General features: G+C 46.1%; 1 protein-coding gene across 1 annotated transcript; it reads right to left on the reverse strand.

The window, feature by feature from the left end:
- Positions 1–9,364: 9,364 nt before the first annotated feature.
- On the reverse strand, positions 9,365–10,621 carry LOC127318316 (probable carboxylesterase 8). The gene has a single exon (XM_051348783.2). It carries the CDS (start codon positions 10,577–10,579, stop codon positions 9,536–9,538), a length of 1,044 nt encoding a protein of 347 aa, XP_051204743.1. The 5' UTR covers positions 10,580–10,621; the 3' UTR covers positions 9,365–9,535.
- Between the last annotated feature and the right edge of the window lie 4,973 nt (positions 10,622–15,594).

A 15,594-nucleotide genomic window follows, 5' to 3' on the forward strand; every position in this document is an offset into this window, starting at 1 on the left:
GAAAAACGGTTATCAGATGAAGAACTAGTAATTTAATCAAGGTCCATTCAGGAGATGTTGCTTTAAAACAGAAAAAGACTTACAGGTTTCTCTGAAGAAGGAGTTGCGGCTGCCGAAGGAATATCCTTCCCCTTGGAAAGGGAAGAAGCAGTCGACATCTGGGCTATTGAGGCCGCAGCAGGGGCCAAAGCCTCGGAGGCTGCGGGGTTCGGCAGAACGGTGCAAGGTCTGGCTTTCTTGGACAGAGGCTCGAAGAAACCCTCGTCACTACGGAAGTGAAAAATTGGCAAAGTCAAAAGAAGGTGCGGATGACAAAGCCAGAACACAATTCTGAGAAAACAAGCAAGGACTTACAAGTCGAAAAGATCATCTTCGTCGGCGAAGCCGCCGGATGGTCTCTTCAAAGGAAGTGCTTCGACCTCCTCCACAGCTGCATCAACAAAGGCAACACGATCAGCGTCGTCATCATGCATTGATCCCGCTGTGTCGCTAATGTCACCGGCTGAAGATTGAGGATTGATAAAAACGGCTTCAGGATTCATTGGGTCATCACGTTCATCTTTTGGGCTTGCATTTTCTTCCTTATGAGATCCTACGGGGGCTGAGGAATCTCTTCTCTCGGAGGTATCGTTCGACAGGTGTCGCAAATGTTCAGGAGCTATGGGGATCTGTCGAAGTAAACAAGTAAGGACAATGGCAGTCACATTAATGAAGAAAAACAGCACGATGAGAGTATGGAGGGAAAAATTTACCTCGATTGGCTGATGATCAGCATCAAATGGTGGATGGGAAGATATCAGTGGGATTGAATCTTCCTGGCTGAAGAGAGTGAGGTGCCGAACTTCATCAAGCAGTTCCTTTTCGGATAATTCATCGATATTTATCCTAGTCTCGTCCTTGGGACCCGAATACAACCACATTGGATGAGCCATAACCATGATCGGCTGGACTCGACGCTTCAAGAACACATCGGCTACCTCCGTGTCTATCATGTTCTGACCATCGGCTTCTTTGATCCGAAGAAATATGTCAAACAACTTGTCGACTGCTGGTTTTTCATCGGGAGAAAGGATATTTTCCAAGACTTCTTAGGCTTGGCTTCGAGAACATCGAAGAAGCAAGGGAGCTGGGATTCGATTGTTGAAGAGTCCCTAATATAGAACCACTTCAGCCTCCACCCTTGCACAGACTCTTTCATCGGAAAGTTGAAGTAGTTAACTTCTTTGCGAGTGACAAACCCAAATCCGCTAATGACAAAGGATCCGCCACTACTGTTGTACCTTTTCACGAAGAAAATTTTCTTCCACAAGCCAAAGTGGGGCTCAATACCCAAAAACGCTTCGCAGAGGGTGATAAAAATAGCAAGGTGAAGGATTGAATTGGGAGTCAACTGCCACAGTTGGATCTCGTAAACTCGAAGGAGGTGATGAAGGAATTTGTGAGCAGGGAGTGAAAGACCTCGATACAAGAAAGATAAGAACATCACGGTAAAACCAGCAGGGGGATTGGGCCGTGAAATCGCACCTGGGAGAATAACATTCCCCTCGTCGGAAGAGATTAATCCAAGGCTCCGAGCCCTCTTCTCGTCACGCTTTGTGGTAGTAGACGCCAGCCAATCGCCGGGGATGGGCCCAGCCGTGGAGCTCGACGGTGCTGGCGGCGCCGGAGCTGGAGGAGGAGCATCTGGAGCGCCTCTCTTCGATGGATTTGGAGAAGTCTTGGCGGCGGCGCCGCTGCTCGCAGCACTGGTGGCAAGAGTGGAGCTCTTCTTTTTCACCATTTTGAGATCTGAGGAAGATCTAGAAACGGCGGCGGTGGCGCAGTGGTTGTGGGTGAAGAAGATGAATGAAGAAGAAAAGGATGCAAGGATGGAGTGTAGAAAGGGGAGAGTTTGCCCCGAAAGATTATAAAGTACAAGGAAACCTGAGGATTGAGCGTCCACGTGTCGTTGTCTCCGATTTATTAAGGGGACCTCTTTTCATCGTTGGTCACGGAAATCGAGGAGACACCTTGGTAACTGCGCGCAAGTGGTGGACATTTCTTAAAACAGAACCGCGCAGAAGCAGGATGGGCCCAACAGGTCGTGTCCTGTCAGTCAGAATTGCAACAGTAATTACGTCATCAGTGACATTGTGAAGTTCGCTGGAGGTATCCGAAGAAAAAAAAGGCAAAACCATCGGGTGGTAAACTCGAGTCTATGCACAGATTATGAGCACCCGTACCTAGACTCGGGGGCTACTCCCATCGGGAGCGCTAGGCGCGCACCAGATAAACATGGACTCGAAGATTCTCCTACAAAGAAGGGCGTGAAGAAATCTTAGAAGAAAAGGATGGAATGTTCGGCTCGAGTCTGCACCCGGTCACAAGCGCCCGTGCCCAGACTCAGGGGCTACTCTTATCGGGAGCGCTAGACGCGCACCCGACAAACTTTTTTGCACTCCAGGATCATGCCCGGGGACTTGATTCTGTGTAGGGTAACGTTGTTTTGCCATCGGCAGTTAACCAGCAAAGTTGGACACGTTGCTCAATATCCTTTAAGCATTAAAATCTTACTTGGAAAATTGAAGCTCCAATGCAAATGCATTGGTTGGCCTATGAAGACCTGTCGAAAACTTCGGCAGAAGAAAACATTCGAGTGGCTCAACTTGAGTCTACGCATGGATTGCAAGCATCCGTACCTAGACTCGGGAGCTACTCCCATTGGGAGCGCTGGGCGCGCACCCGATAGAAGAAGATGATGTTGTTACAAAATGGACAAGAACTATCAAGAGAGAAGAACATTTGGTGGAAGCATGTTTTAGTCTCTACCCGAAATATCTTCGGCTAGACACTCGGGGGCTACTGACGTGGGCATTACCCTTCAGGTAACTGTTATTACCCTATCCTGTACGGCCCAATTGGAGGCCCATGAAGACATCCGATGGCAAGGTGGGCCGCTACGGCGGTGCCGAAGAAGATTCCTTGAAGAACAAGACAAAGAGGAACCGAACAAGGAAAGTTTAGAGCTAGGTCTTTCATAACCTAGTCGTACCCGGATAGATCTCTTGAGACCTGGCCCCCTATATAAGAGCCAGGAGAGGGGCTGCCGAGGGACACGATCAATCTTAGCAACTTTAGCCACCGCAAGTCTAGAGCTAGGTCCACGTAGAACTTAGCCTCTTGACGAGACCACATCCGAAACCTTCTGCACCCCATTGTAACCCAATATTTTCATAATCAAGATCAGACAGGCAGGACGTAAGGGTTTTACCTCATAGAGGGCCCCGAACCTGGGTAAATTGCTCTCCCCGCTTGTCTGTTAACCGATGTCTCGTGTCAGCCTACAGGATTCCATCAACCCTAAGCCCCAATCGGAGGGCATTGCGAAGGAGTACCCTCGACAAGACGATTAGGGTTAGGGTTCGCATGTGAGTGAGAGAGAGAGGAGAGTGGCCGGTGGGCCGACCGATCGACTTGGGCTGGTCTGGTTCAACCAGTTAGTTGACCTGACTGGTGGGCCTAGGGGCATTTTAGTCTTTTCACATGTTAAAATAACCCTTGAACTTTACAAAATTCCAAATAATTATAAATACCTCTAAAAATTCAAGAAAAATTGGATTAGTGTATTGAAAATTATTCTTAACCAGAATAAAATAAGAAATGAAATGAACAACACAAATTCAAATTTTGGAATTTTTGAATTTAATTATGAACTTGGAATTTTAAATTTCAATTTTCCTTTGACATAAAAATCAAGGAAAATTCCAAATAAACTCCAATATTTGTTTATCAAATATTTTCAAAAGAAAACTCTATTATTCCAAGTCCTTTCTTTTAAAGGATAAATATTTTCCAAAAAAGGAAATATTCTAATATTCCAAAGTCTTTCTCTTATTTTAAAAAAGAGAAAAACTATATTATTTCAAATTCTTTAAATAAGTATAGTTTCTAAAGAAAAATCCTAATACTCTTAAATCCTTTTGTTTTTAAAGAAAACCATGTTTAAGGATTTAAAGGACTTATAAATTACTGCCAAAGGCATAAACATTTAAATCAAACCTAAATCTTAATAAATATTCTGGGGAAAGGGATTCAACATAAAATAATGCACCCATGCATGCATCATTTGGATTTTATAACATTGTCCTTACCAGACAATGATGCTTCTTTACAGAACCCGAAGTCCAGGTTCCATCCAACACATCGAACTGCATTATCTCGCACTCACCAGGCAAGTTCACCTTGCTCATGTCATCTTGATTATTTTCTATCAATTTACTCGCAAAAGTACTATACTTATCATTCCTGCATTGAAAATAAAATGTTACTTCTCCAATTATGAATATGACTATGTGGTGGGCAATGGAACCATGGTATGTGTTTATGGTGGAGGTTCCATTGCAAGGGTTCTACTCATATAGGACTAATCACCAATATCGTCTAGTGATTCTAGCGTCGTACATTTCGCGTTAACCATGAGATCTATAATGGCTTTGGGGAAGTCAGCTGTATCTTCTCCCTTCTGCATATCAACGGACTTGACAGAGCCTGGCTGGGTGTTGTGATAACACCACAGTAGGTTGGGAAATCCTTTTAAATCCCCATCCAAGTGGATGAGAGCGCTCTACCGTCTATGATGGATTGTCCGAAGCACATCGAGTGTAAAGCCGTATGAACGGGAGATGTCTACCAGGGATGTGCGGATGGACAAAAGGGTGGGTATGCAGGGTCGCGTAGAAGGCAGTGATTGGCTTGGATCTTACACCTGGCCTCACACCAAGGAAGTGTGGACAAGAACGCGTCTCGGTTGGTATCAAGGATAAGTTCTCTTATGGGAAAAGAAACGCACCTCTGCAGAGTGTATTAAATTTTGGCTTGTCACTCCCTGTTCCGGGAAGGGAACTACGAACGTGGCAGGAAAGGAACTCCGTGAAGTTCTGGTCAACCTGTGAGGACTGACGGGCATAGTTTTCAAAATAAAATATACCTTTTGAAGAAATATTTTCGAAACATGCATTGACCTGAGATTTTCTGATCAATGGTCGTAGCTAGTGCATCAAACACCTTTTCTCTTTTGAACTTGCTGAGTACCTCTATACCATGCTAGAATGTGACAATGAAGTGGAGGCCAACGACGAAGCACCAGAAGGAGACTACGAGCTGGTCTACGAGGAGCCTAATCTGCCAGGAGGAGTGGAAGGCGTGGACTACGGAATAGTCTACGGAGCTGATAACAATGAGGCGGAGGTGTAGTGTCTTACCCTAGACATGTTAGAGCCGAGAAGCGCAATAGCTTACCTAAATAAGTTGCTGAGCTCAGTTTGATCTTAAGTTGAGTTGTAAGAGTACACCAGTAGTATCTTAAGGTGTTCTCATCGGACCTGTGAGAATAACAACTTGTTAAGACCATGTTTGTAATATATTTAGAGTGTTATGACCTGCAATGTTTCTGTTGTACCACTCTGAGGGATGTGATATCTGTGAAGAAGTCTCTTCATGAAGATATGACTTGTATACTACAACATGCAGTGGTATGCTGGGTCACCGCATCCCCCGACATATGTGTGCACTCATATATAAGTATAAAATATTATCATAGAAGATAACAAATAATTATATGCAACCATCACAAAGTATCTGACAATTGCCAAGAACAAGTCACTACTCAAACAAAGACATTGAGGTACAATACATCATGGGAAAACGATAGATTGCCTCACACATCATGTTTGCCAAGAGATTACAAGGGGTAGATGAAGATGGTGATGTCGTAGATGATGATGAAGATGATGAAGATGGTGCTGATGCCTTCACCGGAGGGGGGTGGAGTCCACCGAAGACGATTCCGGCAGCGTTTCCACCGGCGGCGGCCTGCTGACTCTCTGTTTATGTGTTTTTGATCTCCACCTCCGTAGCCTTGATGAAACCACTGGGGGTCGTATATATAGTGGTTTTTAGGTCAAAACAAGTCGATTCGTGAAAGATTGAGGTCAAACGAACGCTCGAGGCGAGAAAGAGTGTCGGTGGCACGCCCGAAGGGAGGGCGCGCCACCAGACCTCTTTCCGGGCCTGTTGGTCTCCTGGTCTCCCTCTTCAGCCCATCTTGTTCTTCTCGAAAATTCCGAAGTGTTGCTCGTGACCTTGTCCTTTTTGGAGTCTCGTAGGCTCCTGAAATGTCAAAAACACTAAAAAAGGCGTTTTCTGCCAAACAGAATTAGAACCGGGGGAGAGGGGATTGTTTAGAAAATCCCCTAAATATCATAAACCATGAAAATAACATTATATAAGATGCAAATATGTGATAATATATTGCAGTAAAGTGCAAAGTTTATGTATGCATTTTACATGCATCATGGTGTCAAGAAAGTGTTGTTGGTATGACAGACTTCGAATCTTTCTCGTTGATGGTCCCCTGGCACTATCTGTGTCGTCCGTTGCTGTAAGATTCATGTTTATAGATTTTGCAAATTTTCCCTCCCACCTTGGCTGCCGTTTCATTTTCTCCCCTCACATCTCACAAACATTTTTGCCAGATATTATATATGTGTAGAAACCAAACCATTTATTTTTCATACATTTTTTTTTTGAAACTTTTCCACCATATATTAGGTCAGCAAGCCCGCCTCATTAAAACCCTGCCAGTCCCTTTCGGTACCCTGGTTAGGGAAAGAGTGCGTCTGAAAACTTGCCGCCTTTAAACCTCCACAATAGTTACATCGTTTATTACAAAGGGTAAAAGAAAAGAGGGGGGATCACCCTCCCAAATGAAGTTCTCCTTTGTTTGATACACATATTTCGCCAGTTGATGCGCCACTACATTAGCCTCCCTTAAACAGTGTTGGAAAGCAACCCCATTCATTGTACTAGCATTCATGAAACTCTCAGCTAAGATTGCTGCATGCGGAGTCCAAACTTCAATTTTCCTGTTACAAGCTTGGATGAGCTCTAGTGAGTCTGATTCGATTAGAACTGAGGAAACGCCTAATCCCTGCAGGAACTGAAGACCCCTTAGTAGAGCTAGCGCCTCCGCTGCTGCTGCATCTAGAACATGATCAATCAGGCTGGCCATCCCCGCCTCAACTTCACCACGATCATTACGCAGAACAGCTCCCACAGCACCGCTACCATCCACATAAAATGCCGCATCAATGTTGAGTTTCAATTTTCCCGCTGGAGGTTTTGACCACACAATCTTCTTAGGTCGAACTGCACTTTTTTGCCCCGCTTCAAAGTTTGCTGTTAAAGCATGGATAGCAAAGGCAGTTCTATTTGGTGGCGCCACAGAACCATCATGTACCACCTCCCTGCGCTGCCACCATATATACCAACACGCCACAGCAATAGACTCATGCAAACTTATCGAATTTAAAACTGGTGATGTACCTTGTTTGCTTCGTAGAATATTCTCCAGAATTACTGAACCTGATCAGTCCATAGAAGCAGCTTGATCGATATACTCCCGCAGTCCCAGTTCCTTCCAAACTTTCCTGGCTCGGACACACGAGAACAGCAAATGACGGACGTCTTCCGCCCCTTGTTCACAGATCGGACACTGAGAGTTGACCTTGACATGTCTAGACGCTAACACAGCCATCCCTGGAACAGCACCGTGTAATGCCTTCCACATAAAGATTTTAATCTTGCTTGGAACTTTTGTGAATCATATAATTCGCAAGAAACTAATGGTTTCATTTTTTATAACTTTGCAATATTGATAAGACAATTATACATTTATTAATTATCCTCTATGAAACTTGACAATTTAAAAATACATAGAATATTCATAACTGTGTGAACATAGTTTCAGTTCTGTCACCATTGTTTTCCAGATGAAAGCAAACTAATTTCACAGTATCAAAGATTCATAGAATATTCTTGCCATAATACTAAACATTTGATCACCAAAGATTCATACAAAATCATACAATGATGACCATATTTACATTGAAGAATCACCAAATATTCATACAAAACATTTAATCTCAACAATAAATTTTAATTATTTCTGAGATTTCTCATCCATGAACCTTAGAGGAATCAAAATACACAGAACCTTCCATGAATATACAATTAAATGTGATCCAATCATCACACAAAAAATCAAGAAAGAAGTAAAAAATAAAGGAGGCAAGATCCTTGGCTTCCATGCCTAGATCTGTGTCAAGAATCCCAGATCAAATACCATGGCTCGAAGATCTATCCTCAATTATTAGGTCCGACGATGCAGACTAGATCCAAAATAGAACCAAGAAGAAAAATGGAGAAACACTCTTGGTCGAGATCAGCTCCTCCATGGATGGGGGCGAGGAAGGAGAAGTCACTGCCCCAGGAGGCCGTCACCTAGCCCTTCGCTGCGGGAGCTGCAGCAAGACGGAGGAGCCCTCTCCGGCAAGAAGGCTCGACTCCCTCTGTTGGTTGTCGTGGACCTGGTGGAGGTGGAGAGGCCCGCAGTTCGCCGCCAACTTCCAGCTCCATGCAACCCCACGTGGCCGGAGGGGAGTCACTGGAGGCATTTGCGTGTGGCTGGAGGAGAGCTCCTAGAGGCGCTGCGTGAGGTCGTCGTGTGTTGGTCCGTCGCCGTGCATGGTCGTCGGCGAGGGGCGTGCGACGAGGAGGAAGAAAAGGGAGGCGGCGGGCCGGCGACATGACCAGAACGTGGCGGCGGGGAGGATTAGGGTTTGGAACAGTTGAGTCAGGTTGGTATGTTTATCTACTCTAGGCTGATTGTGCCTTAATTTCTAACCTCTCGAGGGCTTAAATAAAAATGTGTCACAGCCTTTGACTTGGTGGACTTTGCACGAATCTCCAACAACCGTGAGGCTTAGGTAGTTTGAATGTGCTACCACATAAATTGTCTCGTCTTGCTGAGTCCTTAGTTTGTAAACTTTCTTCTGGGTAGTACCGGGGTTTATCTGTGATGATATCAGTAATGATGTTTTTTGATCAATAAAGTACCATATTCTCAAAAAAGGCAATTAATGCTACGAACATTTTTTTAAGAACAATTTTGATAACCCACAGCACCACGCTACGAACGGTGGTGAATTATTATCGTTTCCTTTCTCCGGAGTTGGCTGAAACTCTGGCGGTTAGAGGTGCTCTCACGATATCTCGAGACCATGGTGTGAAGAAAGTGTTGTTGGTCTCAGATTGTCTCTCTGTAGTTCAGTGTTCATCAGCGCAACAGTGAGATCGCTCAATCTTGGGCTCGTTTAAATTTTCTCATCGTAGTTTGAATGTGTTAGCATATAAATTGGCTCGTTTTGCCGAGCCCTTAGTTCGTAAACGTTCTTCTGGTGTAGTTCCGGGGTTTATCCGGGATGATATCTGCTAATGATGTTTGTTGATCAATAAAGTTACTACATTCTCAAACAGAATAAAGCAATTAAAGATAGGAACATTTTTTAAGAACAACTTCGATAGCCCACATCACCACGCTAGGAACAGTGGCGAATTATTGCTTACAAGATACATCAGTTCAATCCACAAACTCGATACTGACTGACATCATCGAGTCAACTACGGAGTAGTTCGGTGTCCGACGCGCAAGCGAGTATCAAGGTTCGCCGCCGCCGTGGACGAACTCTCGCACCGCGGCGAAGAGCTCCTCGGCCTTCTCCGGAACAAAGAGCTCAGCGGCGTGGAACCCGGCCCTGTCCGTCCTGGCGACGACCTCCACGCCGCCGTCCAGCAGCCACGCGGCGAACCCTCTCTGCCGGTGTACCAGCGGGTCGCCGTCGCTCCCCGACACGAGGCATCGTGGCAGGCCGACCAGGGCTTCGGGCGCCATCGCCTTGGCCGGGTTGCTGAACTCGTGGTCACGGTCCGCGCCCACGGGCAGCGCGAGGCCCATGAGCTTGTCGTTGGCCTCCAGCGGCAGCATGAAGTCGTCCCCCGACGCGGCCTCCGACGGCGTGCGCTCCACGCCGCCGAGGTAGGGCTGGTGCAGCAGGACGCCCCGCACGGCGGCGGGGCTCAGGTCGACGCCCTTGGTCAGGACTGCTGCGTTGAACGCCAGGTTCCCGCCGGAGCTGCTGCCCATGACGAAGCAGCGGGCGAGGTCGCCGTGTGCGGCGATCCAGGGGTCCTCGTGCGCCGCGTCGCGGAGCCACAGCATGGCGGCCACGCCGTCGTCGTAGGCGGCGGGCAGCCGGTGCTCGGGCGCCAGGCGGTAGTCGACGGAGGCGACGATGGCAGGGACGGCCGCCGCCATGGCCTCGCAGGAGGCGTGGTAGAAGACTGTGTCCGCGGAGAAAATCACGAAGCCGCCGCCGTGGAAGTAGAGGATGATGGGGAGTTTGGTGGATGGCGGGTCGACGGGGCTGCTGGGGAGGTAGAGCCGGATGTACGTGCCCAGGGAAGCGTCCAGGGGCACGTCCCTGCTGGAGACGGCCGCGTCGAGCGATGCCGGGACGGACGGGACGACGGGGCGCGTGATGGTGCCGTCCGGGTGGACGGCGATCTGCATGAAGATGTTCTCCGACTTGGACGGCGGCGGCCGCTCTGCCGCGTCGCCCATGGTTTGCTCGACGAGGCTTTGCTTCGTCTCCTCCTCCACGCTCGGCGCGGGCGCAGCGTTGGCGAGAGCGACGGTGGACATGGCGACAGGAGCTAGACTGGCAGCAGTGATGTGCCGGGCGCTCACGTTTTTAAGCTGAGCAGCGCTGCGTTGCTGGCCGGACCGGCCCGGGCTCGCGCGTCGTGGCATGACAAAACAAATAACCAGAAAACGACCCCGATCGAACCCGTTGAACAGCAACAGTAGGTATGGCACGATGGCCCCCATTTGATTTGATGGAGTACACGTAACGACCCAACCACGTGTGTTTCTTTCACTTCTTTCCCTATCGTTATTGCGAGCTTGCTCCAAAAGTCTCAAAGTGTCTGTTCCGATTGTTTTTTCAGGCTAATAAAGCACGGCCTTCTCAGTTTTCTCCATTCTTTCTGGAAAGGGCGCGAATTAAGGTGGCTACTCTTTCAACTTTTGAAAGTGAGAAACTCCGGTCCGAGATGGACGTTGCACGAATTCAATCTATCGATCGATTTGCTCTTTCAGGCTTTGTGAGTTTTCCTAGGTGATGGAACCCATCTTTTATTTCCATACCAAAACTCACATGGTATCAGATCTATAAGATCATGGGTTTAAATTCTAGCCAATGCATTATTTATACGGAGTAATAGATATTTGCGGACTTGCTAAAAATATCCAACATTACGTCCATGTGAGGTAATGTGTTGAATATAATTGCCTAGTCTCTTCTATTAGATCGATATTTTAGTTAAACTAAGTAGAGCGTACAATTTTACAAGCTTGAGCTCTTGAGAGGCGAAATCAATCGCGAGAAATAGTAACATTCAGTAACTCGAAATGTGTCCCCTATGTACGCTGACAGCCAGCAGATATGCCAAACACACGATTTGATTACCTTGCAAATTGGTGAACGACAAGGACCCGGTGCTGCGCATGTACGCGTCGACAAATATGTTTCTTCTTATGATAGGATGCCAACAAAAAAGAAAGATGTAACCAATGTAGCAAATCACGAATGGTTGGCCGGTATTAGAAGATGTTTATCTTTTCTAGTCTAGAGACTAAAGAAGATATCTCAGCCGGCGGCTACCATGGGCAATCATGGCATGTTTCTAATTTAATTTTAGGAGTGGTCATTGCATGTTTAATCGTATTTTCTTTTGTAGGCCTTCTCTATCCTGCGTGTACTTCGCTTGGTCCGCGCATCAATCTTCTAGTCTTAAGCAACACACACTGATTGTGCACTTGGTCTTTTGTTTAGGGTTTAAGGGAGTGCATTTGGTCTGTTTTTTTTTTCTCTTTGAGGGGGAGCAACACACCCTGCTTGCTTTTAGACTTAACTTTTGCATGGATAGGTTCGGTAGTTTTGGGCGACGAGGGACAGTCTCACATTTCAGATATCCTCGGTTGGTTGACGGTTAGCAAAACAAAGTTTAAAATAGGTCAAAACTTCGTTGGAACGAAGATATTTCTATCTAAATGGTAGTTGTAAATGTCGTTGACTTCAGACCAAATAATTATTGGTTCGGGCCACCCTCTTTTTTCCAAGTTATTGTAATTTTATTTCTAAAATCTAAAAACATAATATAATTTTATTTATTTATCCGAACACCTATGTAACTTGTTATAACATATCTATACATCTTATGAAGCAACTCTGCACGTCGTCCACCAGTAGTGCGGGATCGAGCATATGAGAGGATGCAAACACTAGTAGCCGCATATGGGGATGCCTCCCCCAAGCCGCACCCCTAATAGGATTTTAAATTCAAACATAAACTTAAATTTCCTTCATATTTTGTTATATTTTACAAGCATGAATGAAATTCAACTAAATTTAAACCTAACCTAAACTAAAGCCCATCATTTCGGCGATGCTAGTAAAGCTAGTAAAACAAGTTGTATTCAAACTTCTCCTCCTAACCGTCCTTGATGCCACTAGGGCCGACATTTGTGCCTTCGCCTCCTCCTCCTGAGCTGCTATCAAGGTCGACATAGTTGCATGTCTCACGCATCGACCGCACAATGCCGACATATAAGGGAGGCACCATCGCTCTCAGGTCGTTGTGCAATCCTTCAAGGGTGAGCGCGAGCCCTGGGTTGTAACGGGGGTCGGCGGTGGCACGCAACAGCAGGCATCCGCCAACGACGAAGGCCGGGATACGCAAATCTGTGGACAAGTAAGCGTCACCGATGACAACTGAAAGGATAGAGATGGTAACCTAGAGGGTCGAATAGGTTCTACAAATTTTCTTTAATTTCTTTTACAAGTTTGGGCTTTGCGGACTAGAAAGTGAGCCTAATGCACACTAGGTGAGGCAACCTATATGATGGTACAAGATACTTCAAGCACGAAGGCTATCACAAAAGTAAAGAACACAAGTAAAGGGATTGGTTAGGAATAACCAAAGCATGCGGAGAAGAAGATGTATTCCCGTGTTCCCTTCCTTGAGAGGAAGGTACGTCACGTTGGAGATGTGTGGGGTCCACGAAGGATTTTCCAACGCCACAAAGGCTCACCTTCTTCTCCGGAGCCTATCCCACGAAGGAATAGCTCGCTCACTTGTGGTAGACTTTAAAGGTAGTTTCCAAACCCTCACAAACTTTTTCTTGGAGCAAATCCACAATCTGGATGCTTTCGAGCAACCCTAGCCACCTACGGTTTCCACAAACCCAAGAGTAACAAGCTTGCTCGATGAACTCTAGGGGGGATGATATTTGGCTTGATGGAAACGTAGATCTAGGCCTCCTCAAGCTTTTCCCCAAAGGTATTTGATTTTGGTTGGTGGATGAGGGAGATCTCAAGCTTTTGGAGCTCAACAATGGAGTGTGTGTGTGTGTGTGAGAGAGAGAGAGAGAGAGAGAGAGAGAGAGAGAGAAATATCTTCAGATCTTGGGACTGGTCAACCTACCCCTTCAAGGAAGGAGTGGTTTATATAGTCCTCCCAAAAAAGAGCCTTTTAGGGAAAAGTCGAGTGACCCCGCATAGGGGTCGGCAGGACCGAGCAGTAGGCCGGGTTACCCGGCATCCTACCCGGTAGGCCGGGCCAGAGGTCGGGCTGCTGGCAGCAGCACCTGGTATGTCGGTTGCATGCCGAGTTACCCGACAGCAGCGCCCGGCATGCCGGGCTGCATGCCGACCTGGCTGGCACCACGGTTTTTCCTCCCAGACTCTATGTCATTGTTCTTAACTTTGCTCAAATGATGTATTTCTCGGAACAACTATACCTCTCAACACTTTTTGGTGTGAAGAATATGTGGTAGGATGTGTATGGATGGTTTTGAAACATCCCCATCAAGCTCATCGAGACCGCCCCTCTTAATAGTGCGGTGTTTCCTATGGATTCAAATATAAACAAGAGAGAAATAAGAAGAAACACTGGCACATCTTTTCTTCAATGAATGGGGGGTCTCCGATCACCTTCCAACACAATTGATGAACTAAAACCTGTGTATACACTAGTAGGTAACATTAGTCCATACTTTAGCTACGGTGTCATAGTTAACAAAAATATAGGTTAGGGTAGAGTATACCCTTACAAGCTCCCCCTTTTTGGTTAACGATGACAAATGGAGCTAGATTCATACAAAGATATTATGATGAGCTTAAACAATTTTTTACATAGAAAATATTAGGCAAGCTCCCCCATAATGTATGCATTTGGAGAATTTGTGTTTGAATGCAAAGTGCAACAATAGAGTATATGTGAATCTCCCCCAATATCATTAGGGAACAAACATGGCATAGACAAGATAAAGCAAGGATATCTAAGAAAAGGGATATATCATAGCATATAATAGGTAGATATCCAAGATACAACTAGCATATTACAAACTTGTCCAACACACAAATTAAAGAAAATTGTTCCTACTAAAGATAGCAAATGGTAGCACAAGCCAATAAGAATTAGATGAAGTAGCAAGGCTTGTGCATACGGAGAACCCCAGAAAACCACGACAAAGAACCCGTAAACCTAAGATTCTACTCCCTTGTCCCTATTTGGCATCGAAACCCCAAAAAGGGATAAGGAGTGAGATGGGTACTAGTGCATCCCAAATATAGAATAGCTTCAACCTCGAGCAAAGCGATAATTAGGTCTCCTCGGATGTCTCCTCTTCTTCTTCAATGTCACTACCACTATATCCGGTAAACATGGCATCATCAATGGGTGGCATGCGGTAGATGAAGTGAGCAACGGGGGCCATCTCAAGGGGGTCCTCGGGAATAAAGGGACCACAAGCACTGAAGTTCTCTCGAATGATCTCACGGTTGCTTTGAGCCAACCAAAGAGCCTTGGTGTTCACATCATAGGAGCTCTTGCACATAGTGAAGAGAGACTTGAAGAACTTGGCAGCCCCCTTCTTGGGCTCCACAGAACTGGAGCTAGAGGCCATCATAGGATCGTGGCATTTCTTGATAAAAGGCTCAGAAGATGCCTCAAGCATAGAAGGAACATCAAGAGTGTCACCACACGAAGAGACAAGTTAAGAAGATCATGCCGCTCACGACGCCCTATCAGCATAGTGGGAGGAACAACCGCCTTAAGCAAACACTACACATAAGCAAAGTAGTTGGGACACATCCTATGCTCCATTGCCCTTTTCAGCTCATTGTAGATATAGTCAGGCACATCAATCTTGTTCTGGCGATCCGGGTGAGTGTAAAACATGAGGTTCTTGGCAAACCGATGGCAAGCTTGAAAGTCACCCGCCTTGATGACAATAGTGCAACGGTAAATCATGGGCATGATGTTGTAGAAGTAGTACATAACACTGACCTGAGGAATTGGAGGCTTGGGAGCGTCCATGAGATAGCAAAAGGAAATAGTGGAATCATACATAGACCTTTCATCATGAATGTGAAAGTCGTCTTGCAAGTCTCCTGTGTATCCAAGGGCAGACTCAAACATGTCAAAGGAAGTAGTGAATTGCTCGGTGCCAGTCATCCAAGTGATGTGCCTTTGAGGAGTATTATGGAAGTATGTTGTGCAGAAAAACTGGCTGATAAGGTCAGGAAGGCAATCTTCCTCAATAGTGACAAGCTACCACATGTTCATCTTCTTCAAGGCAGCATCTACAAACTT

This window comes from Lolium perenne, chromosome 7 (genome assembly GCF_019359855.2).
Source record: "Lolium perenne isolate Kyuss_39 chromosome 7, Kyuss_2.0, whole genome shotgun sequence".
Classification (NCBI taxonomy): domain Eukaryota; kingdom Viridiplantae; phylum Streptophyta; class Magnoliopsida; order Poales; family Poaceae; genus Lolium; species Lolium perenne.